Consider the following 23,388-nt stretch of genomic DNA (forward strand, 5'->3'; position numbering starts at 1 on the left):
AGCGAAACCGCTGGCCCTGATGCGGCAGCCTGCTGACCTTGTGCGTAAGTTATTTTTATATGGCAAGAGATCCTGAGAAGGGAAACGGAACTGATGCGCCACCACCCGCTGGAAGAGTTCAGGAAAAATCGAGAGGAGACGCCCCGTGTCTCCCCAGCTTTCGGTATCCTCCTCCTCGCGGGCACCCTTCTGGGCTGCGCAGCGCGTGCGCCACCGGCAAGGACCCCGGTTCAGCGCGACTGGCCGGAGGGAACCTGGAAACGCGCGCTCTCGGCGGCTGCCCTCCCGGACGCCGAGGGACGCGAGCCTCAGCAGGCTCCGGGAGTCGGCGATGGACGGGCAGGCCCGGCCTGCTGCGCGGTCCCCGGGGCCGCAGAGAGTGGGACACGCCCGAGCGACCGAGCCCCAAAGCTCATCGGCATCAAAGCCGGGACCGCGGCGCCAGGGCGCAGAGCGGTCACCCTGGGTTCCCTTACCCCGGTGCTCCCCGCCCGGGGCTGGGGGGGTCCCCTTTTCCAATGAAACCTCTTGCTTTTTCAGCACGTGTCTCCCCTCTGACGGTTCGTTTCCGAGCCTCGGAGGAGAGCGGAGAAGGGGTCCCCGCTGCTTCCCACACCGTGGCCCCTCCGCGCTGCTGGTCGCGCCCTCGGGAGGCGGGGGCCGAGGGGAAGGCGCCCGAGCTCGAGAAGCCGCGGTTCTGGTCTCTCTCTCCCGGCCCAGCTGCTGGGGGCCCTGGGCTCGCCCAGTCCCGCTCGCGGTTCCCCGTTTCTGTTCCTCGCGGCCCCCGCCCCGCCCCGCGAGGGCCGGTTCCGGCCGCACGGTGGATAAGCGCATCCGTCTCTGGCGCTCCTGGTTCTGTGCCGGCTTTTCTGAAGCGGGTCACTGGTGGTCGCAGGGCACGAGAAGCAGAGAGGAAACAGGTGATGGAGGGGCTAGTGGGGGCGGGGGGTGGGAAAGGCAGGCGGGGATGGGGCCAGGGTCACCGGAGTGGGGGACCCACGGGTCTGCAATGCTGGGGAGGCCCAGGGCGCAGCACGCACGTGCCCACACGCCTCTGTGCCTCAGCGCCAGATGCTGAGCCTGCTCCCACTTTGTGGGGACGCTGGCGGGGCTGTGAGCAGACCTGGGGTGCAGAGTTCCTGAAGCAGGCTTGGCACGGGCAGCTCTCCTCAGGGCACGTCCAGCCTTCCCTGGAGGCTCAGACGGTAAAGAGTCTGCCTGCCACGTGGGAGACCCGGGCTCGACCCCTGGGTGGGGGAGATCCCCTGCAGGAGGACACGGCAACCCACTCCAGTCTTCTTGCCGGGAGGATCCCACGGACAGAGGAGCCTGGCGGGGCTGCAGTCCATGGGGGTCGCAGAGAGTCAGACACAGCTGAGCCACTGCACAACGGTGATGCCCGTGGGACTATGCCCCGTTACACTGTCCAAATAAAGCACGTCTTATTCTTTTAAAGAGAAAAAGGGAAAGAAAGAAAACATGAAAACAGAAAACAAAGGGGGAAAGAACAAACAAAGGGGAAAAAAGAATGATAAGACAGAAAAGAAGAAAGAAAAGAACATGTGGGAAAAAAAGGGAAATAAGATAGAACGCAAAGACGGAGAGACAGAAAGAAAGGAAGCAAGGAGGAAAAGCAGGGAAAAAAAGAGAGCAAGGCGAAGGGTCGGGGAAGGAAAAGAGGATGAAGGCAGCAAAGCCGGGCAGCCCCCATGAGCCCCCTCGGCGCTGACGCTGGAATTCGGGAACGTCCGCGTCTGCACGCCCAGCGCTGGCCGCCTTCTCCGTGGTGGCCGCGCCTCCTTGTCAGAGCCCGGGCCGGCAGCGGGGCCAGCCAGCGTGTGTCGTAACCATGGGGCCAGCTCCGAGGTCAGCGTGGCCGCCTTATCTCCGCAGGCCCCTGCCGCCCCCACTTCTGCAGAAGCTGCCGGGTTCCTTCCCCACCCCATTCCCCCGAACCCAGCGTCGGGGTGCAGGGCGGACACGCTGCCCGGAAAGGGGTCCGCCCGGGGCTCAGCGCCGTCTGCTCTGGACTGACTGCGCCCCCTCACTTGGGTCATCTGTCCGCCTCCCCCATCTCCCTGGAAACCCCCACACACACCAAGCTCCTCATCATCCTGCTTCCGTCCTAGCCCAAGAGGGGCCGGAGATGAGAGGCGTCCACCCCTGGCGGTCGTTGTCCATCGGGCATTCTGGAATCTCCCCAGCGCTTAGCAAGGCAGGCGTCATCCCCGAGGGGGATGAAGGGACCACGGATCCGACCCTTTCTCTGGAGGGGGCGGGACACAGGCTGTCGGCTCCTGCAGGGGCGACTCGGGAACCAAGACTCCTGCTCTGTGGCAGGCGGCCGTCACAGAGGGCTCCACGCCGGGCGGCTGCAATCCCCAGGAAACCATCCTCTCCCGCAGTCCTGGGGACCACATGTCTGAGGTCCCGGGGTCCCAGGACGGTTCAAGGGGTCCCAGGACTGAGCTCCCTCCAGGAAGCCTCCAGGGGAGGGCCCTCCCCGCCTCTTCCAGCTCCTGGGGCCTCCAGGCGTCCGTCCCTGGGCAGGTGGCCGCCCCCCTCCCGTCTCTGCCTGCATCCGCAGGCGGCCGTTTCCTCTCTACCTGCCCGTGTACGAGGGGCCGTCTGCTCAGAAACGCGGCGGCCCCGGGGGTCGTGGGGACCGCCTGTCCCAGCTGGGCTGTGTGTTACCCTCACCCTTACCCCTGCGAGAGAGCCCCGCTTCCCCAAGGGGTCAGGCTCTGAGGTTCCAGGTGAGCGTGCAAGGCTTAGGCAGGGGGGGAGTAGACAGGATGCAGGGAGGCTGATGGGAATTCCCGGCCGCTCTGATGGGGCGGAGCCCTGTCAGACTCTGCTCTGCATCCCAGGTAAGATCCCCCCGACCCCCGACACACACACACACACCCAAGAGGTGGGGAAGGCAGACGGCTGCCCCTGGAGACGCAGTCCTGAACACCCCCTCCTGGGGGACGCCGGGATTTGGCACGCATCTGGTGGCCGTGGATCTGTGCCGCCGGGGCCCATGGCGGGGGGGAGCGGTGAGTGGGGCTGGAACCCAGGGGCTGTGACAGACACGTGGATGGGTGACCCATGTTGCGTGAGGGCAAGGAGGAGGCCCCGGGCGCCGGGAAGTCAGAGGCGTCCCGGTGGGCGTTCCGGGCTGAAACGTGCATGTGGCGGACTGGGCGTACCCGGGGTCACCTCCCTGTCCCCGCAGGCACGAGGGGTCACTCCCACGGGGACCTCAACAAATGGGGGGGTGTCCAGGCGTCCAGGGCCCCCCCAGACATTCATTCCGGCTGGCTCCAGGAAATTGCCCAAGTCAGAGGTGGAGGGGTGCGCAGCCACAGGGGTCCTGACAAAGCAGAAGCTGCAAAGGAGAAGTGAGAGCAGGAAAAGAGATACTTTGAAAGAGAGAGTGTTTCTTCCAGGAAAAGCTCAGAACCTTGGCCAGGGTCCTGACCCCCAGATTATAATTGTGACTCGCGGCCTGGGGAGGAGGGGCGGGATGCCAGCCGGACTCGGTCACACCCTCGTGGGGTTGATGGTTTTTACTTTTCTTTTTCTGATGGGGTGGAGCCGCCCCCTCTGCCCTCCCTGCCCTCCTCCCTCCCCCCGCCCCCCGCTGGAGGCTATAAAAACGTTAAATGGGGGAGAAGAAAAACACACGAGTTTTGTTTCTCGTTCAGGAAGCAGACTGCCTCACACGGCCGGGAACTCGAGCCCAGGATCCACCCCCAGGCCAGCAGGACGGGCGCCAAGCGGGCCCGCCTGGCTCCCACTGACGTCGGACTCCGCTCTGCATCCCAGGTAAGACCCCCACACACACCCCTCACCCAAGAGGTGGGGAAGGCAGACGGCTGCCCCCGGAGACTCAGTCACGAGCACCGCCTCCTGGGAGACTCCGGGATTCAGAACGCATCTCGTGGCCGCTGAGATGTGTCGTCCGGAGTCCACCACAGGCCGGATCCAAAGACGTTATGCCCAAGAAGCAATGATGGAGGGTCTGAGTAGCCAACGCAGGTGAGGCAGATTCGAGCCCTGGGTCGGGAAGATCCCCCGGAGGAGGGCATGGCAACCCACCCCAGTATCCTCGCCTGGAGGGTCCCACAGACACGGGAGCCTGGCGGGCTGCAGTCCGTGGAGTCGCAGAGAGTCGGACACGACTGAGAACAGGACAGGACGCTGGTTTCACCCTGGTGCGAGCCTGGATGTGTGGTGTGTCTTCGCCGGTTCTGTATTTCGTGCCGGGTCTTATGGTTGAATGAATGAGCTGGTCAGAGCGGCCTTCCCAGGACGAGAGGCCCCCGGTAACCAGGGTGCCCAGCAACTCTTTCTGGCTCAAACTCCTGCCTCCTCCAACCCAGGCAAGGCGGGGCTGCTAATGTCAAGAGCTCCACCGTCTCCCCCTTCCAACTCTGCGGACCCCAGCTCCAGCCTCTGGGGGCCCAGGTCTGTCCACACAGGCCCCGTCCCTTTGTCCTTTGGGGTCAGCCGCAGATGATGACCACGTTCGTGCTATTTGGGTCTTTAAAGATGTGAGCATCTCCGGGCGAGGAGGGAAGCCTGAGGGTGGACGCGAATGTCACGGGGCTGGAGCCCTTTGTACGCAGCGGTGGGGTACGGGGAGGGGGCTCGGCTCACCTGAGCAAAAGCCAGGAGCGCACCGCCACCCTTCCATGGACATCCCCGAGGGCTGTCTGCATAGACAAAGACAAGCCCCACACCCTCCTCACTGGATCGAGATGAGTGAGAGTCGCCCACTCGTGTCTGACTCTTTGTGACCCATGGACCACACGGCCCGTGGGATTCTCCAGGCCAGAATACTGGAGTGGGTAGCCGTTCCCTTCTCCAGGGGAATCTTCCTGACCCAGAGATCAAACCCACGTCTCCCGCATTGCAGGCAGATTCTTTACCAGCTGAGTCCCCAGGAAAGCAGCCTCATCTGACACTTGTTCACTGTTCGGATTTTGTTTTTTTTTCTCTTCCCGTGAGCTTGCTACCTGGATCATTTGTTGTCGTTCAGTCGTGTCCGACTCTTTGCGACCCCATGGGCTGTAGCCCTGCCAGGCTCCTCTGTCTGTGGGATTCTCCCAGGCAAGAAGACCGGAGTGGGTTGCCATTTCGTCCTCCAGGGGAGCCTTCCCGAGTCAGGGATCGAACCTGCGTCTCCTACACGGGCAGGCGGACGCTTTATCACTGAGCCACCCGGGAAGCCAGAACGCCCGTGGGCAGGGTGCTGAGCTGTCCTGGATTGCGGCGCGGGGCTTGGAGGCAGCCTCCTCTCAGGCTCACACATTAGGAGGTGCCCGATGCCTCGCCCTCCACACCCTGATCCTTGTGGTTCACATGGATTTCCAGGCGTCCGTGCCTTGGGGCCTCCCCGTTGACCCGTCCTGAGACGGAGTCTGTCCGGGCACCCCCCCCCCAAGTTCAGCAAGAACCACAACCAGAGTCAGCCTCTGGGATCAAATGTGTGTGAAAGCTGGTGCTTTTGGGGGGGTGGGTGCAGAGGTGAGTCCTGGGGAGACTCGTGGGAGCCCCGGAGCGGGCTGGGAGAGCAGGCGAGGTTCTGGATGGCTGGAGTCTGGGCCGGGCATCGTGATAGAGCAGCTGAGAAGGCTCAGAAGGATGGGGGGGAAGAGTCCCCGCCCGTCCTATTCACTTCCAGGCTCGATTCTCGAGGTGAGCTGCCCTCAGAGGGGGTACGTTTGCGGGAGCAATCCTGAGGCCCTGGTGAGGGGCGGCCCCCCAGTCAGGGGAGCGTTCGAGGCTCCATCTGTGTAGCCGCCCCCCACTGGCCCTCAGGCACCGATGCTGTTTGTGTGAGTGACTCAGGCAGGTGGGGAGGGGTGGGCGGGCTCCACCAGGAGACCCCCGCGGCTGGGGCCCAGCAGGTGAGGAAGGGTGGACCCCACCCCCCGGGGAGGTTCAGGAGAGCCGGCCTGCAGAGGGGGGGCGCTTCATGCGGACCCCAGGGGGAAGAATTCTGGCGGGGGTGGTGACCATTACCGTAACTGGGTCTGAGCAGGAAAGCGAGTCTGTGTTGATTTCATGCATTTAATTGCACTTCCTTCCACTGTTTGTGAGCCTAGCGTTTCCCGGTGCCGCCTGGAAGGTGCTTTCTGGGCTCCTGTGGGGTGGCGCCCAGGGCGGTTCATAACCCAGGGCGGGAGCGCTGTAGAGACCGGGTGATACACACGTAGGCACACAGGCTTACAGGTGCTCACGTGTGCACATGTAGGCAGACACACACACACACCCATGGAATGTGTGTGCACAGATGCACACAGATACATACTCATACCCAGCACACACACACGAGCACACACACACAGACACACAGACACACGTGTAATGTGTGCACACAGATACACATGCATACCCAGCACACACAGACACGCACACAGATTCCCGTGTGCACATGCATGCACACTCAGAGCACAGACACATAAACACATGCATGCACACGCATGTGCACAGACACACAGACACACAGACACACGTGTAATGTGTGCACACAGATACACATGCATACCCAGCACACACAGACACGCACACAGATTCCCGTGTGCACATGCATGCACACTCAGAGCACAGACACATAAACACATGCATGCACACGCATGTGCACAGACACACAAACATGCACACAGACACAGAGACACACGTGTAATGTGTGCACACAGATACACATGCATACCCAGCACACACAGACATGTGTGCACACATGCGGACATGCACGCACATTTCCACACACAGATCCGCAAACACATGGGCTAGGTGTTCTCGCAGATACCCACAGATGCACGCGAGGCCCACAGAGACACGTGTGCACACGTGCAGACCTGCATGGACTCATGCACACACAGTGTGCAGACCAATGCGCACAGATGCACACGTATACATACATGCCACACACACGTAAACACAGGCAATGTGTGCTCACGTGCATGCATGTACGTAGACATAGGCATGCAGCTTGCACAGACGCATACACAAGACGCATACATAGGGGCACACATGCACACAGACATATTCACAGAGACACACCCGTGCACATACATGCATACGCAGTGTCCCAACAGATACATAAACACGAGTAGTGTGTGCACGCAGGCATACACAGGCACCTACGTACAGTGTACACATATGCATGTATGAGACACACACACGTGTGCACTCATGCATACACACACACACACAGACATGCACACAGATTCCCGTGTGCACATGCATGCACACTCAGAGCACAGACACATAAACACATGCATGCACACTCAGAGCACAGACACATAAACACATGCATGCACACTCAGCGCACACACATGCATATACACACGTGCACACAGATATATACAGACACGCATGCACATTTATGCACACTCAGTGAATACATAAACACACACATGCACACTCAGTGCACACACATGCATATACACACATGTGCACACACGCACACACACAGGAGGCTCCCCTCCCGACGCGGCTCTCTGCCCTTCCGGCAGGACACCCCCGGGGGTTCGACCCCCTCCCGTCCCCTCCCCAGCCGTCCCCCGCAGCCGCCCACTGGTCACTGTGTCTCCTCCTCCAGCTGACGCCCGCCCTCCTGTGGGAACTGCCTCGCCCATGGCCCTCCTGTGGCTGGCCATGCTCCTGACTCTCATCTGCCGCTCAGTGACCACGGACCACGGTAGGAAAAGCCGGGGGGCGGGGGGAAGGTCCCATGCGGTGTGCTGGGGTCCCTGGGCTGTGCTGCGTTTCAGTTAAACGGCCGGCGCCGGGGTCACGGCCGAGCCGCTTGGCCACCAAAGGAGATAATCAGCCGCTTCCCATGTGGCTCTTCTCAGCCGCCTTGGCGGGTGCGTCTTGCAAAACTCGGACCTCAGAGCCAGAATGTTCGTGCTGATTTGGTCACGAGGCTACAGCCAGAGCTGCTGGCGTAGCTGGGGCGCCAGGATCCATCTCTTATCTTCGATTTCCTTCATCCTTTTCCTGGATTGGGAGACGTCTGTGGGAAAATGAAGGAGACGGGCTGGACTCTGTCCTCAGCAAATTTCTCAAGTCTTAACCAACAGGACCCCAGAAGGGGAGTTGTCTGGAAATAGTCTTTACACATGCTCTATATTATTATTATTATTATTTGACTGTGCTGGCTCTTTGTTTCAGCACATGGGCTTTTCTCTCATTTCGGCGAACAGGGGACCTTCTCTCTAGTTGCGGTGTCCAGACTTCTCATTGCAGTGGCTTCTGTTCTTGTGATCACGGGCTCTAGGGCATGGTTTAAAGGACAGAGTTTGGGACTTCCCTGGCCATCCAGTGGTTAAGACTTTGCCTTCTGATGCAGAGGACGCAGGTTTGATCCCTGGTCAGGGAGGTAAGATTTTTGACCTTTGTGGCCAAAAATCCAAACCCTAAAATGGAAGCAATATTGTAACGAATTCAATAAAGACCTAAAAACTGGTCCACATGAAGAAAGAGAATGAAAAAACAAATGATGCTTTGGGGGCAACCCCCTCCTGTTTTTCTGACGTTCCTCATGGAGATTTAAGGGAGGTGGGGGTCAGACCAGGGTCTCAGGTTCCCAGGATTGTCACTGAAGATGGTGGATAGTGAGCGGTTCACGAAACCATCATGAGACTCCACGGGGTTAACAGTCGATCAAGATGTGAGACCGCGTGATGGAGACTGTCATACCACGCACCTGTCTCTGACAGTCTGGCTGATTTGGGGTGGCAGTTGTGACTGACGGAGACCATTCAGAGTGGGGGTTGCGGGGGCTCGCCAGCTGCTGCGGGAGAGGTCCCCCCGGGGGACACCCACGCCCTCAGCTGCCCCAGGTACGGAGATTGTACATTGCTTTGGCTGCAAGCCCAGGGATGCTGGTGGGATTCAAGGAGACACGGTGCCCACCAGGCAGGCGTGTGCCCTGGGGGGGTCTGCAGTGGAAGCCCACCCCGTGCGGACTTTGCTGGCTGATCAGCAGACCCCGCACAGGGGCCGAGGGGGCGACGTCCACCTCGGCCTCCTGTCCGACCCCCACTGCATGCGGACGGGGACCAGGCTTTGGGCGACAGACGGGAGCAGAGCCAGGCCAGCTGCCCAGCACAGATGCTCTGTGATTGCGTCAGACAGGGCGACCTGCCTGCGGTGACAGCCACGACGTTGCATAACCGGGAGAGGTTTGTTCCTTCTGCAAATGGTTGTGGAATGGAGCTGGTGTGTGCGGCTGTGCGCATGTGTGTGTGTGTGTGTGTGTGTACACACATATACACACATACATGCATGTGCATGTAGTATGTATACATGTGTGTGTGCCTGTATATATGGGTGTGTGTGTGTGTGTTTATGTTTGTCTGTAGTGTGTGTGTGTGTGTCTGCATGTGTGTACATGTGTGTGTACACATATACACCTTCCCCCATGCATGTATGTGTATGTTGTGTGTATACATGTGTGTATGTGTGTGCATGTATGTATGGATGTGTGTATGTGTTTATGTTTGTGTGTGTGTCTGCATGTGTGTAGTGTGTATGTGTCTCTATGTGTGTGTGCGTGTGTGTTGGGGGCCTATGTCTCCCTAGGGGCTACTGACTTATGCTTTAATAAAATACCATAGTCTGGAGGATTAAGTGACAGATTTATTTATCATAGCCCTGGAGACCAGACGTCTGAGGTCAGGGTGTCCCAGGGCTGAGCTCCCTGCAGAGGCTCCAGGGGAGGGTCCTTCCCACTTCTTCCAGCTTCTGGGGGCTCCGGGCATCCATCCCTGGGCCGGTGGCCGCCTCCCTCCCGTCTCTGCCTCTGTCTCCATGTGGCTTCTCCTCTGTGTCCGTGTCTCCACTCTTCCATGTCTTACAAGGACCAGTCATGGGGCTTAGGGCCACCCACATCCAGGAGGAAGCTCATCTCAGACCCTTCACTCCATCACAGCTGCAGAGACCCTATTTCCAGAGAAGGTCTGATTCTCAGGTCCTGCAAATTAGGTCTTCAGTATGGTTTGTGGGGGAGGATGGAGAGACCAGCGTTCATCCCACCCCAGCTGGCTCCATCACCTCGGAGGAGGAGTGTGTAGAGGCCTCCCAGGGAGGTTTTTCAGGGGCCGCAACTGCAAAGACACCAGGTTGCTTCTGTCCGTCTCTTTGTGCTAAAATCAATCCCGAGACTGCAGCTGGTGATCAGAGGGGCTGGGAGATGCAGGAGCTCTAGAAGGGTAGGGGGCTTCCTTCACGTCTCGGGATGCTGCCCCCCAGCACGCCCTGCCTCTTATCTGCCCCCGCTGTTCTGGGGCGCGAGGCTGCCGCCACCTCTGGGATCACATCAGGCCGGTGGGTGAGGAGGGGTCCCTGGCCACAGGCAGGAAGTGACCTCCTCTCTAGGAGACAGTGAAGGAAGCAGGCTGCGGGCTGCAGGCTGCAACATTTTAACGACCCACCCTTCAGGCCTCCGAAAAATACAGCCTTGGTGGAACTGCATTGGAGGGGCTGTGGGTACAGGCGACAGAGGAAGAAAAGGAAGCCCTGAGGCCGCACACATGTTCGTGTTGAGTCATACGGAGAAGTGGTTCGTGTTTCACTGCCGAGCCTTAATTAGCGCATGGATTTTTCATGGCTTTATCTAGGGGAAGGTCGTGTTCTTCCATTTCTGGTTTGCTGAGAGCTTTTCATCTTCACGGGTGTTAAAATGCTGTCGAAATGTTCAGAAAAGAAAAATAAAAGTTGGGACTTCCCTGGGGGTCCACTGATGAAGACTCCAGTGGTTCCACACGTCTGAGGTCAGGGTGTCCCAGGGCTGAGCTCCCTGCAGAGGCTCCAGGGGAGGGTCCTCCCCACCTCTCCCTGCTCTGGGTCCGAACGTCCTGCATGCCATGTGGTGTGGCCAGAAGAGAAACAATAAATGAAAGAAATGTCAAAATATTTCCTGTTTCTGTTGAGGAGATTGTCACTATTCTGTTAGAAAGGGTGAATAATAGGGATGGTTAAAATAAACTTGCAATCTTAGAGTAAGTGTCTTGGGTCAAGAGGTCTTACCAGGTTGATATGTTGCCCTATTTTATGTACTCGCCTTTTGCAAAGGAATTTTGTATCTATGTGATAAGGCATATTGGTCTCTAGTTTCAGTTCAGTTCAGTCTCTCAGTCATGCTGACTCTTTGTGACCCCGTGGACTGCAGCACGCCAGGCTTCCCGCTCCATCACCATCTCCGGGAGTTTGCTAAAACTCATGTCCATCGAGTTGGTGATGCCATCCAATCATCTCATCTGTCATCCCCTCCTCCTCCCGCCTTCAATCTTTCCCAGCATCAGGGTCTTTTCAAATGAGTCAGTTCTTTGCATGAGGTGGCCAAAGTATTGGAGTTTCAGCTTTAGCAGCAGTCCTTCCAATGAATATTCAGGACTGATTTCCCTTAGCATGGACTGGTTGGATCTCCTTGGAGTCCAAGGGATTCTCAAGACTACTCCAACACCACAGTTCAAAAGCATCCATTCTTCAGCGCTCAGCTTTCTTTATAGTTCAACTTTCACATCTATACATGACTACTGGAAAAATCATAGCTTTAACTAGACAGATCTTTGTCGACAAATTATGTCTGTGCTTTTTAATATGCTGTCTAGGTTAGTCATAACTTTTCTTCCAAGGAGCAAGCCTATTTTAATTTCATGACTGCAGTCCCCATCTGCAGTGATTTTCAGTTCAGTTCAGTTCAGTTGTTCAGTCGTGTCTGACTCTTTGCCACCCCATGAAGCGCAGCACACCAGGCCTCCCTGTCCATCACCAACTCCCGGAGTTTACCCAAACCCATGTCCATCGAGTCGGTGATGCCAATCAACCATCTCATCCTCTGTCGCCCCCTTCTCCTCCTGCCCTCAGTCTTTCCCATCATCAGGGTCTTTTCAAAGGAGTCAGCTCTTCACATCAGGTGGCCAAAGGATTGGAGTTTCAGCTTCAGCATCAATCCTTCCAATGAACACAGGACTGATCTCCTTTAGGATGGACTGGTTAGATCTCCTTGCAGTCCAAGGGACTCTCGAGAGTCTTCTCCAACACCACATTCAAACACATCAATTCTTTGGCACTCAGCTTTCTTTATAGTCCAACTCTCACATCCATGCATGACTACTGGAAACACTATAGCTTTGACTAGAGGATCTCTAGTTTACTCTTATTATTATTATTCATTTATTAATATTATTTATTTTGGGCTTCCCTCGTGGCTCAGACAGTAAAGAATCCGCCTGCAATGCAGGAGAAACAGGTTTGATCCCTGGGTAGGGAAGATCCCCTGGAGAAGGGACTAGCTACCCGCTCCAGTATTCTTGCCTGGAGAATCCCATGGACAGAGGAGCCTGGCGGGCTACAGTCCATGGGGTCACAAAGACTCAGACACGACGGAGTGACTGAACGGAACTGAACGGCTGTTTTAACAGACTTCTCTCTTACTTTCGTCGTCTGCCATTTATGGTGCGACTTTGTTCTTGAATATTTATTTGGATCTTAGTCGTGGCAGCTGGGTTTCCCTATAGTTGTGCCATGTGGGCCCAGGGGCCCCGAAGCATGTGAGATCTTAGTTCCCTGAGCAGGGATAGAACTCACGTCCCCTCCACTGGAAGGCCGATCCTTAACCAGTGGACCACCAGGGGGGTCCCAGCGGGACGATTTCTAAGCCCTGATGCTTCTGGTCACGGCCAACACATGACTGCCTCTCTGTGCGTCTACTAACATTTCATCAGGTGCCATCCTGTAAAGGCTAGGTTGGGGAAGCTCTGCTTTGCTTGCCTTCTTTAAGGACGGTTGGGCTTCCCGGGTGGCCCAGCAGTAAAGAATCCTCCTGCCAACGCTGGAGATGTAAGAGACGTGGGTCCCATCCCTGGGTTGGGAAGATGCCCTGGAGGAGGGACTAGCTACCCGCTCCAGTATTCTTGCCTGGAGAACCCCACGGACAGAAGAGCCTGGCGGGCTGCAGTCCATGGGGTCGCAGAGAGTGGGACACGACCGAAGTGGCTTAGCACGCACGCACGCCGTGTTGCTTTCGGCCATAGAGCAAAGTGAATCAGCCGTACGAACACAACTTTCTTCGACGTGTGTGGCTGAGAAAGGTACATTTCCTAACAACAAGGATGGGAGAGTTGACCTGCTTTCCTGACGTTCCCCACCGCTCCCCACCCCACCCTGCCACTGTCGTTGGTGAGAAGGTGGGATCACTAAGATGCTACAAATTCTTGACTTTGTGCAGATTCGTGGTTGCTCCTGGCAACCGCGTCTCCGCCTGGAACTCAGCTTCCCAAAGGCTGACTCCGCAGAGACAGTTTAAGCGTTCTGTGTCTCTCTCCCACTCTGTAGCCATCTCCGATCCAGACCCAATTACGAACTTAAGGATAGATCCACAAAGAAAAAGATTGGCCTGGGAGCAGCATGGGAATGTTTCCGAAATTGGGTGTTATGTCAATTCAAAACTTTTAGCAAAGGTAAGCTGTCTTCCCTGGACTTAGCCTCACAGAGACATGGGTTCCACCCTTGGGCCCAGGGGTCATTTATGGACACCACGGCTCAAGACACCCACAGTGGTACCTCCTGGACGGGATTGGTGTGAAAAGGGGCTGAGATACTGCAGCTGGACAGACAAGCCCAGTTGAAAGTGGTGGTGTTGTTCAGTTGTTCAGTCATGTCTGACTCTTTGCGACCCCATGAACCACAGCACGCCAGGCTTCCCTGTCCATCACCAACTCCTGGGGTTTGCTCAAACTCATGTCCATTGAGTCGGTGATGCCATCCGACCATCTCATCCTCTGTCGCCCCCTTCTCCTCCTGCCCACAATCTTTCCCAGCATTAGGGTCTTTTTCAATGAGTCGGCTCTTTGCATCAGGTGGCTAAAGGATTGGAGCTTCAGCCTCAGTCCTTCCAATGAACACCCAGGACTGATCTCCTTTAGGATGGACTGGTTGGATCTCCAGGTGGCTTGATTTTATTGTGAATAAATGGCTTCCTCTCTCTCAGGCAAACGGGAAACTCTATTGCAGTCTTGGTGACTTGTCATGTGAAGTAAAAAACTACACCGTGAAGGTGATGAATGGTCAACCGTTCTCTGCTTGGATTCAGTATCCGAAGCAAGGTGAGGGGTAGACACTTTCTTGGGGTTTCATTTGCTTTTGATCACCCGTTAGCATTCTGAATAGCAAGATGATGACTTTTAACTTGGATGGATGGGTCTGTAGGGACGTAGCTTTGTGGGGAAAAGGACATTTCTTGAGAGACCCTTGGACTGCAAGGAGATCCAACCAGTCCATCCTATAGGACATCAGTCCCGAATGTTCATTGGAAGGACTGATGCTGAAGCAGAAACTGGAATCCTTTGGCCACCTGATGGGAAGAGCTGACTCACTGAAAAAGACCCTGATGCTGGGAAAGATTGAGGGCAGGAGGAGAAGGGGGCGACAGAGGATGAGACGGTTGGATGGCGTCACCGACTCGATGGACATGGGTTTGAGTAGACTCCGGGAGTTGGTGATGGACGGGGAGGCCTGGCGTGCTGCAGTCCATGGGGTCGCGAAGAGTCAGACACAGCTGAGCGACTGAACTGAACTGACTGATGTTCAAATCTGTGTCCACTGAGTCCTTGAGGATTGACCGGTTAGCTCTCCTCGCCGTCCAAGCTAATGTCCGCTGTATAGCAGTGACTCCGTGGTATACACGCATACTCTTTCGCATGACGGTTTTCCCCGGAAGAGTGGATGCGTTTCCCCGTGGGCCACACAGTCGGACCCTGGTGTTTATCGAGGAGCTCACTTTCCCCCCTCCTCCCTCTGCTTTACGAACCCCAAGGCAACCCCCGGGCGGCCGCGGACAACCTGACCTGCCGGGTGCACGACGTGGATCAGCTCAGCTGCAGCTGGGCGGTGGGCAAGGAGGCCCCGGCGAACGTGCAATACTATTTCTACCTGAAGCATCCCCTGTAGGTGTGGCCGGGCTCCGCCCCCAGCCCCGCCCCCCAAGCCCCAGGGGCGGGGCGGGGCGGGGCTTCGGGCGAGGCTTTAGGGGCGGGCCTTCAGGGGCGGGGCTTAAGGGGCGGGGCTTCTGGATGGGGCTTCAGGGGCAGGGCTTCAGAACGGGGCTTTAGGGGCGGGCCTTCAGGGGCGGGGCTTAAGGGTGGGGCGGGGCTTCAGGGCTTCAGACCTGGGCTTCAGGGGCGGGCCCTCAGGGGCGGGGCTTCTGGGGCAGGGCTTCAGAATAGGGCTTCAGGGGCGGGGCTTCAGGGGCGGGGCTTCAGGGGCGGGGCTTCAGGGCGGGGCGGGGCTTCAGGATGGGGCTTCAGGGGCAGGGCTTCAGAACGAGGCTTTAGGGGCGGGCCTTCAGGGGCGGGGCTTAAGGGTGGGGCGGGGCTTCAGGACGGGGCTTTAGGGGCGGACCCTCAGGGGCGGGGCTTAAGGGCAGGGCGGGGCTTCAGGGCTTCAGACCTGGGCTTCAGGGGCGGGCCCTCAGGGGCGGGGCTTCTGGGGCAGGGCTTCAGAACGAGGCTTTAGGGGCGGGCCCTCAGGGGCGGGGCTTAAGGGTGGGGCGGGGCTTCAGAACGAGGCTTTAGGGGAGGGCCTTCAGGGGCGGGGCTTAAGGGCGGGGCGGGGCTTCTGGATGGGGCTTCAGGGGCAGGGCTTCTGGGTCGCCCCCTGACCTGACCCCAAGCACCCGCTACCCCTCTAGGGAGACGTGGCCGTGTCCCACATACATGCAGAACAAGCAGGGCGTCAACGTCCAGTGCCATTTTGACAGCATCTCCCTTAAACCTCAACTTCAAAGCCAAACTCTGCTCCGTTTCCTGGTGAATGGCACCAGCGGTGGTTCCAGAATCCCCTGCCGCGAAACGCTTCATAGATTAGAAGAAATTGGTGAGAAAACGTGAGAACCTCCTTCACGCGCCCCCCACCCACCCCCGTTCCTTGGCTTTGCGATGCTGGTATCTTGTGGCGGAGGGTGGGGCAGGGTACCCCACCCTCGGAACCAAAGGGTAACCTAAGAGCAACACCAAGGTACCTAAGGGTAACTTTCAAGACCCTTGTAACCAAATCCCTCAAGCCGGGGCGGCATGTGTTACTCGCTCAGCCGTGTCCAACTCTGTGCAACCCCGTGGACCGCAGCACGCCTCGCCTCCCTGTCCATCGTCAACTCCCGGAGCTTGCTCAAACCCATGTCCATCGAGTCGGTGATGCCATCCAACTGTCTCACCCTCTGTCGTCCCCTTCTCCTCCTGCCTTTAGTCTTTCCCAGCATCAGGGTCTTTTCCAATGAGTCAGCTCTTCCCATCAGGTGGCCAAAGGACTGGAGTTTCAGCTTCAGCATCAGTCCTCCCAGTGAATATCCAGGAGGGGTTTCCATGGGCTCTAGGGCGCTTGGATTTCACTTGTTGCAGCTCATGGGTTCGCTGGTTCTGGCTCCCCAGCTCCAGAGCACAGTCTTAATAGTTGTGGCCCACGGGCGAAGCTGCTCCAGGGCATGTGGAATCTTCCTGGACCAGGGATTGAACTCCTGTCCTCTTCACTGGCAGGTGGATTCGTATCCTTTGGGTGGATTCACAGGGAAGGAAGTCCTAGGAGGCCTGTTTTGAAAGTATGTTCAGGAAACAATTTTTTTTTGGTTTGTTTGCTTTTCATGTGCTTTACTCATAAAATTTTTTTTTCCCTCCCCTAGAAATATTAGCTGCGCCAAACATCACAAAAACGCAGTGTTACGAAAACTACTCGTTCATGGAATGGGAAGTAAGGAGTCTCTTTACTGAAGACCTCAAGTATGAACTTGAGATACAGAAGGTGAGCATGCCACCTCCCAGGTGGGCATCTCTTGTGGTCTGATGCCCCAGACTCTGGAGTTTTGGGGGGAGTCAAGCCGTCTAAAGAAAAGAGGAACCATTAGATAACTGAGCGGCGGCGAAACCCGAAGCGTTTGGTTGTCTGGGACTTCCCCGGCCATCTGTCGGTTAAGACATCCCCTTCCAGTGCGGGGGGCGTGAGTTCAGTCTCTGGTTGGGGACCTAAGATCACATGGACCTCGAGGTCAAAAAAAGAATAAACAGAACGTAAGAGAGAAGCAATATTGTAACAGATTCAGTAAGGACTTTAAGAATGGTCCAGGAAAAAAAAAAAAAATGGAGACAGCAACAACAAAATAAGCGTTTGGGTGTTTGAAAGACAACGCTGACCTTGGAAAAGAAGTCAGAACGTGCAAGAAAGTTTTCTGCCATGTTTGGGGTGGAGGAGACATGCTCAGCTGTCGTTGTGCAGGAGACAAATGACGTGATAGAAAAAGACAAGGCTGAAACACACACTGGGGAAACCCTCTGATCCCAGGTCACTTGCACGCGTCCGGGCTAACTCCCTTCAGTTGTATCTGACACTGCAACCCCGTGGGCTGTAGCCCGCCAGGCTCCTCTGTCCATGGGATGCTCCAGCCAAGAATACTGGAGTGGGTTGCCTTGTCCTCTTCTAGGGGGTCTTTCTCACCCAGGGATAGAACTCGCGTGTCTTACGTCCCCTGCACTGGCAGACAGGTTCTTTACCACTAGCAGCACCTGGTCACATGTCACAGAGCCTGCAGTTTCCGTGCGAGAAATGAAGTCCTTCCTCCCCACCAAAGATGGTACCTCGGTGTTCACAGAACCTACGTGGATAATGGTCCCCAAGTTCGACACTGCTTGAAGGGACGGGATGACCGAAATATGGCCACAGAGTGGAATCCTATCCACCAAGAACCGGAGCGTCCTATTTTACAATAGCCTGGAAGTGGAAGCCGCCTAGATGTCCATTGACAGAGGAATGGATAAAGAAGCTGTGGTACACACACAGACGATGGAATATTACTCAGTCATGAAAAGGAATGCATTTGAGTCAGTTCTAATGAGGTGTGTGAACCTACAGCGTGTTATACAGAGCGAAGTAAGTCAGAAAGAGAGAAACAAGTATCGTATATTAGCGCCTGTATAGGGGAGGAGTTTGGCTCAGATGGGACAGAATCTGCCTGCAATGCAGGAGACCTGGGTTCAGTCCCCATGTCAGGAAGACCCCCTGGAGGAGGGCATGGCAACCCACTCCAGTATCCTTGCCTGGAGAACCCCACAGACAGAGGAGCCCAGCGGGCTACAGTCCATGGGGTCGCAGAGTCGGACATGACCAAGTACACACAGGCAGACACAGTGCGTGTATATAAATCCCAAACTCCTAATCTGTCCTTCCCCCAGGTACTTTTCCGTTCATTGATACATTATACTCAGTTACCTCTATTTATTATTTTTATGGGCTTCCCTGCTGGCTCAGATGGTAAAGAATCCGCCTGCCACTGCAGGAAACCCAGGTTCATACTCTGGGTCCGGAAGATCCCCTGGAGGAGGGCATGGCGACCCACTCCAGGATTCTTGCCTGGGGCATCCCATACGTATGACATCTGTGATTTCTGTTCAGTGACTGATTAGCGTCGGCTTTTCTGTGACCGTGAAACCGCTGGAACCAATGAGCCTTTCTTGGGTGTGGATCAGCCTCCCACGCTCCACTGTTCTCTTACAGGGCACGGACCTCGCCTACAAAGAGGAGGTGGGTATCCATCCCGTGTGGCCCCCGCAATCTGCCGTCCCAAGCACAGGCTCCTCATTTGAATCGGTGTCCAGACCCTCTGAGACGAGGCGCCCCAGCGCACGGGCCAGGCGTTATCACCTACGCACCCCCGCTTCGCGGCTAGATCCCGGGGACTCGGCGACCCCATCGTCAGGCCCAACTAACCGCATCTAACCCGCAGAGGCGGCCGTTCCGCGGGCAGTCATGAGTGCTGGTCGAGACCCCGCCTCCGTCGTCTCTGTCTCTCTCTCTCCCTCCCGTCTCTGCCTGCGTCTCCACGTGGCTTCTCTGCGTCCGTGTCTCCCCTCTTCTGTGTCTTATAAGGGTCCCGTCGTGGGGTTTAGGGCCACCCCCAGCCAGGAGGGACCTCATCTCAGACCCTTCACTGTATCACCTCTGCAGAGACCCTGTTCCATAATAAAGGCGTCTTCTGAGGCTCCGAGCCTCAGCCACAGATCTGCAGGGGTCTCTCCCCGCTGTCTGCTTGCTTTTCAACTGCAGACGGAGCTCCAGACCTTGATGTTGAGGAACCCAGGACCCTACACGGTGAAGGTCAAGGCCATGGACTCCATGTTCTTCAGGAGAAGACCGCAAGGCCAGTGGAGCGCCCCGCAGCACCTCGGTGAGGGGGACGCCCCTCGCGCCTCTCCAGGGGTGGGCGGCGGGGGCGGGGTGTGTGTGTGTTGGGGGCGGGGGTCACGGAGGCAAGGATCCCTGGCGGCCAGCAGCCTGCCGGGCACTCTGACCATCGCTGCTCCTTGATGCGCCTGCTGGAGGGAGAGGGGACCGTCCACCCGCCTCGGCCCGGGCCCCCAGACAGGGCTCCAGGGACCATGGCTGACCCGCGGGGGGCGGGAGACAGGAGATGGTCCCGGGGAATCAGCCCTGCACCCCCACCCCCCCACCCACCCCAGCCCAGCCCAGCCCATCACACATCATGCGGGAGGTGTGGGCTGCTAGCGGGGTCTCTGTGTCTGTCTCCCTCCAAAGTCGCCCAGGGGGTGGGCTGCCAGTGGGGTCTCTGTGTCTGTCTCCCTCCCAAAGGCGCCCAGGGGGTGGGCTGCTAGCGGGGTCTCTGCCTCCCTCCAAAGTCGCCCTGGGGACGGTTTTTCTCCACAGTTAGAAGGCTTTCCCCAGGTGATGGCTGCTGGGTGTCCCTGAGCTCTGCTCCAAAGCCCCACCTCCTCCCAGGCCCCAGGCCACATCCCATTCCTGACCTGACCCAGCAGGAAAACCTGGGGCACCAGGCTGAGGCCGTGGGCATGAGTGTCCTGGGGCGTGGAGGGGGGCGGCTGTAACAAATGACCACAGACAGGGCTTAAGCAACAGACACCCACCCTCCCCGAGTCCTGGAGACCAGACGTCTGAGGTCAAGGGGTTGCCAGGGCTGAGCTCCCTGCAGAGGCTCCAGGGGAGGGTCCTTGCCGCCTCTCCCAGCTTCTGGGGGCTCCGGGCGTCCATCCCTGGGCTGGTGGCCGCCTCCCTCCCATCCTTGATGGACTCTGTGCCCAAGTTGTTCCATGGAGATACGCAAGGTGCGCGTGGAGATGGCCATCGCCTTAACTCTCAGAAGATAAACTTTTTAATGCATTAAAAAAAACATCCAAAGGGATGTGAGAAATCCGTGATGACCATATATTAAATTCAAAGGCTGACGCAAGGGCGCACCCAGGACGCCACAGGGCAGGAGGTGGTGATGGTTCGCCTGGGAAACAGACCAGCCCAAGTGGCGCGTGCTGTGAAAGTGTCAGTCGCTCAGTGGTGTCCGACTCTCCACGACCCCATGGACCGTAGCCCACCAGGGTCCTCTGTCCATGGGATTCTCCAGGCCAGAATACTAGAGTGGGTTGCCATGCTTTTCTCCAGCGGAATCTTCCCGACCCAGGGACCCAACCCGGGTCTCCCAGGAGGCAGGCACATTCTGTGCGCGACTCCATCTGGTGGTCAGTGGCGGGGGCAGGGGGCAGGGAGCGGCATTCTGGCGACTTGGGAAGGATTCCCGCGCGGCCCGGGCAGCGGGCGCAGGTGGCTGATGTCCGCGGGGCGGATCGCGCTCCTGGGTGCGGCCCTGCGTCCCCAGCCCCGCAGGAGGCCGTGTCCCGGGCCCCGACCAACGTTTCCCGCCCGCCCCTTCTTCCCTAGACTGTGGCCGCAAGGACGCGTCCTTCCCGCTCTGGCTGGTGTACCTGCTGGCCCCGCTTGGGGCGCTGCTCCTGGTGGGGCTCCTGTTTCTCTGTCGCAGGTGAGCCCCGCGCGCCGGCCCTCCCTCGGTTTGCGCTCCGAAGGTTTTTTTCTGGAGGGGGGCACGGGCAACCCACTCCAGTATCCGCTATCTGGAGAATCCCCACGGACAGAGGAGCCCCCCTGAGCGGCTGACACTTTGTGGAGCGCGATCCACAGGCCCGGCGGCGCGCGCTCCCGCCCGGACCCGTGCGCCCTGCGTCTTGGCCGCGGGACGCGCGCCCCCGGGGTCTCCGGCCGCCGCTTCCAGTCTCCCCAGCGGTCTTGTATCAGCAGGACCCTGGTTTCCCCCGTCTGTTCTCTGCCTCCTGCAGAAGCCAAGGAGCCCAAAGTCCACAGGGTACCACCCTCGGGGCGCGGGGTCCCTGCCTCCACGGGCCCCCAGTGCGCGTGGGGCGCGCTATCTGCGGCCGGGCTCCGCGGCCGGTCCCCTGCCGCCCCCCGCACTGTGCTCCCTTCACACCTCGCCGCGACGCCGTTGCCCCCACCCCGCCGCCCCCCAGCAACCTCCGCACTGGCCTCAGGGAGCCCTCCCGAGCCCAGCAGACAGGCAGCAGGCGGACGCTGGCGGTGTGCGGCCCTTTCAGCCCTGACAGCGCCCCCGCGGTGCCTGCCAAATGCTGCGCGCTCAGCCTCATCCCTGCGCCGCCCTCGGCCCACCTCCGGGGCTCGGTGCGGCTCCTGCCTCGTGAAGCTCCTGGTTTCACACACACACACACGGACACACCCAGAAACACGTAGACACACACAGACACACACGACCCCATATATAGACAGAGACACACAAACACACACCGCCTAGCCAGGGGCTAGGGGTGGGAGTGGATGGGCCGCAGCCCCAAAGCAGGGGGACCACGCGCTCCCCGTGGACGCCACCGGGAGCGGGAGGTTGCCATGGTGATGGGATGGGACGGCCTCCATGGTTATGGGTTGGGGCGGCCTTCATCCTTACAGGAACTCGGGGGAGGGGCCGAGGAGGAGCTGATTTCGCTGCCGCCGCTCTACTAAGGCTCGGATTTCTGTGTCCGGCTGGTGGGGGGCGGGGGTTGGGAACGGAGACTCCGTCCCAACGGAGGGCGGAGTCCGAGTGCTTGCAGGCCTCGCTGGGCCCTCTGGGGGGGCGCCGCGGTGCCGCGCGGGTTTCACACCCGCACATCCTCTTCTCCTCCGAGGTGGCCGGTGATGCGGAAGCTGTTCCCGCGTGTCCCTCACGTGAAAGACCCCATCGGCGACAGCTTTCAGAATGAGAGGATGGTACGCGCTGCGCGGGGGCTGGCGCGCGTGGCCAGGTCTGGGGCCGCGCGCCCCGCCCGGGGATCGGGGCTGGGGGCGCACTTCCCGCTGGCTGCCGGCGGTGACCGAGCAGCATGATGGGTAGGGGAGGTCAGCCCCGAGGCGCGGGTCTGGGAGCGCCCGGCCGAGGCGGGGGCTGCCCTGTCCGGATCCCCGCGCTATCCGAGGTTTCCCGGGGCACACTTGCCACCCCCTACCCCACCCCGCACCGCCACTCACCCCCACCCCCTGCGCCCTGCAGGTGGCCTGGGACCTGGAGCCGGAGAGCCAGGAAGAGTGTCCCGTGGCCCATGTGCAGGTGTTGGGGGAAACGTGAAACTCAAGCAAGCGGGGGCTTCGTTCTTCCGCCGGGGAGGGCGCACAGCCGGGCCGGGCCGGGGTGGACACGGACGTTTGCTGCACAGCTGAGGATGGGAAAGCCTGCTGCACCTCTGGGGGGCTGCCTTCCTTGTGCTTATTTCTCAAATAAACTACTTTTTGACCTGTCCCGGCCCCCTGGAGGTGGGGGGTCACCCCGCAATGCCCCCTGGACACCCCCAAATGTCCACTGTGTTGGCTGGCCTGGTTTCTTTAAATGGTTCCATTTCCCATTGTGTGTGTTAGTCGTTCATTTCCCCTTTTAAGCCCCTTAAATCACTTAATTGCGATGTGTACACACACACACACACACACACACACACACACACACGGAAAGGACTTAGCCTCCCCCCCAGGTCTTGTTCACACGCTTGAGTTCTGGCTGCAAAGGACACACACACACACACACACACACACACACACACACACACACACGGAAAGGACTTAGCCTCCCCCCCAGGTCTTGTTCACACGCTTGAGCTCTGGCTGCAAAGCACACACACACACACACACACACACACACACGGAAAGGACTTAGCCTCCCCTCCAGGTCTTGTTCACACACTTGAGCTCTGGCTGCAAAGAATTCACACACACACACACACACACACACACACACACACGGAAAGGACTTAGCCTCCCCCCCAGGTCTTGTTCACACGCTTGAGCTCTGGCTGCAAAGCACACACACACACACACACACACACACACACACACACGGAAAGGACTTAGCCTCCCCTCCAGGTCTTGTTCACACACTTGAGCTCTGGCTGCAAAGAATTCACACACACACACACACACACACGGAAAGGACTTAGCCTCCCCTCCAGGTCTTGTTCACACGCTTTAGCTCTGGCTGCAAAGAATTCACACACACACACACACACACACACACACACACACACA

The 23,388-nt window shown here is 58.4% G+C and overlaps 1 protein-coding gene across 3 annotated transcripts; it reads left to right on the forward strand.

Moving 5' to 3' along the window:
- The first annotated feature begins 32 nt into the window (after positions 1-32).
- IL3RA (interleukin 3 receptor subunit alpha) lies at positions 33-22,611 on the forward strand. 3 transcript variants are annotated; one of them, XM_065916339.1, is made up of 13 exons: positions 33-920; positions 3,693-3,813; positions 7,598-7,696; positions 13,342-13,466; positions 13,997-14,111; positions 14,822-14,951; positions 15,695-15,879; positions 16,679-16,797; positions 18,544-18,570; positions 19,093-19,213; positions 20,734-20,833; positions 22,005-22,086; positions 22,367-22,611. In XM_065916339.1, exons 3-13 carry the CDS (start codon positions 7,633-7,635, stop codon positions 22,439-22,441), a joined length of 1,143 nt encoding a protein of 380 aa, XP_065772411.1. In that variant the 5' UTR covers positions 33-920; positions 3,693-3,813; positions 7,598-7,632; the 3' UTR covers positions 22,442-22,611. The 3 variants fall into 3 exon arrangements, with proteins under 3 accessions (XP_065772411.1, XP_065772410.1, XP_065772412.1); XM_065916338.1 differs by lacking the exon at positions 33-920 and adding an exon at positions 1,026-2,756; XM_065916340.1 differs by lacking the exons at positions 33-920; positions 13,342-13,466 and having other exon boundaries at positions 3,613-3,813.
- Positions 22,612-23,388: the final 777 nt, after the last annotated feature.

Source organism: Muntiacus reevesi, chromosome X, assembly GCF_963930625.1.
Source record: "Muntiacus reevesi chromosome X, mMunRee1.1, whole genome shotgun sequence".
Classification (NCBI taxonomy): domain Eukaryota; kingdom Metazoa; phylum Chordata; class Mammalia; order Artiodactyla; family Cervidae; genus Muntiacus; species Muntiacus reevesi.

Excerpts from the sequence above, each read along its gene's own strand:
- IL3RA (XM_065916339.1), top strand. The coding sequence starts at position 7,633 with ATGGCCCTCCTGTGGCTGGCCATGCTCCTGACTCTCATCTGCCGCTCA. Across the intron at positions 14,112-14,821 it reads GATTCAGTATCCGAAGCAAG|GCAACCCCCGGGCGGCCGCG; the intron begins GTGAGGGGTAGA and ends ACGAACCCCAAG. Across the intron at positions 19,214-20,733 it reads GAGCGCCCCGCAGCACCTCG|ACTGTGGCCGCAAGGACGCG; the intron begins GTGAGGGGGACG and ends CTTCTTCCCTAG.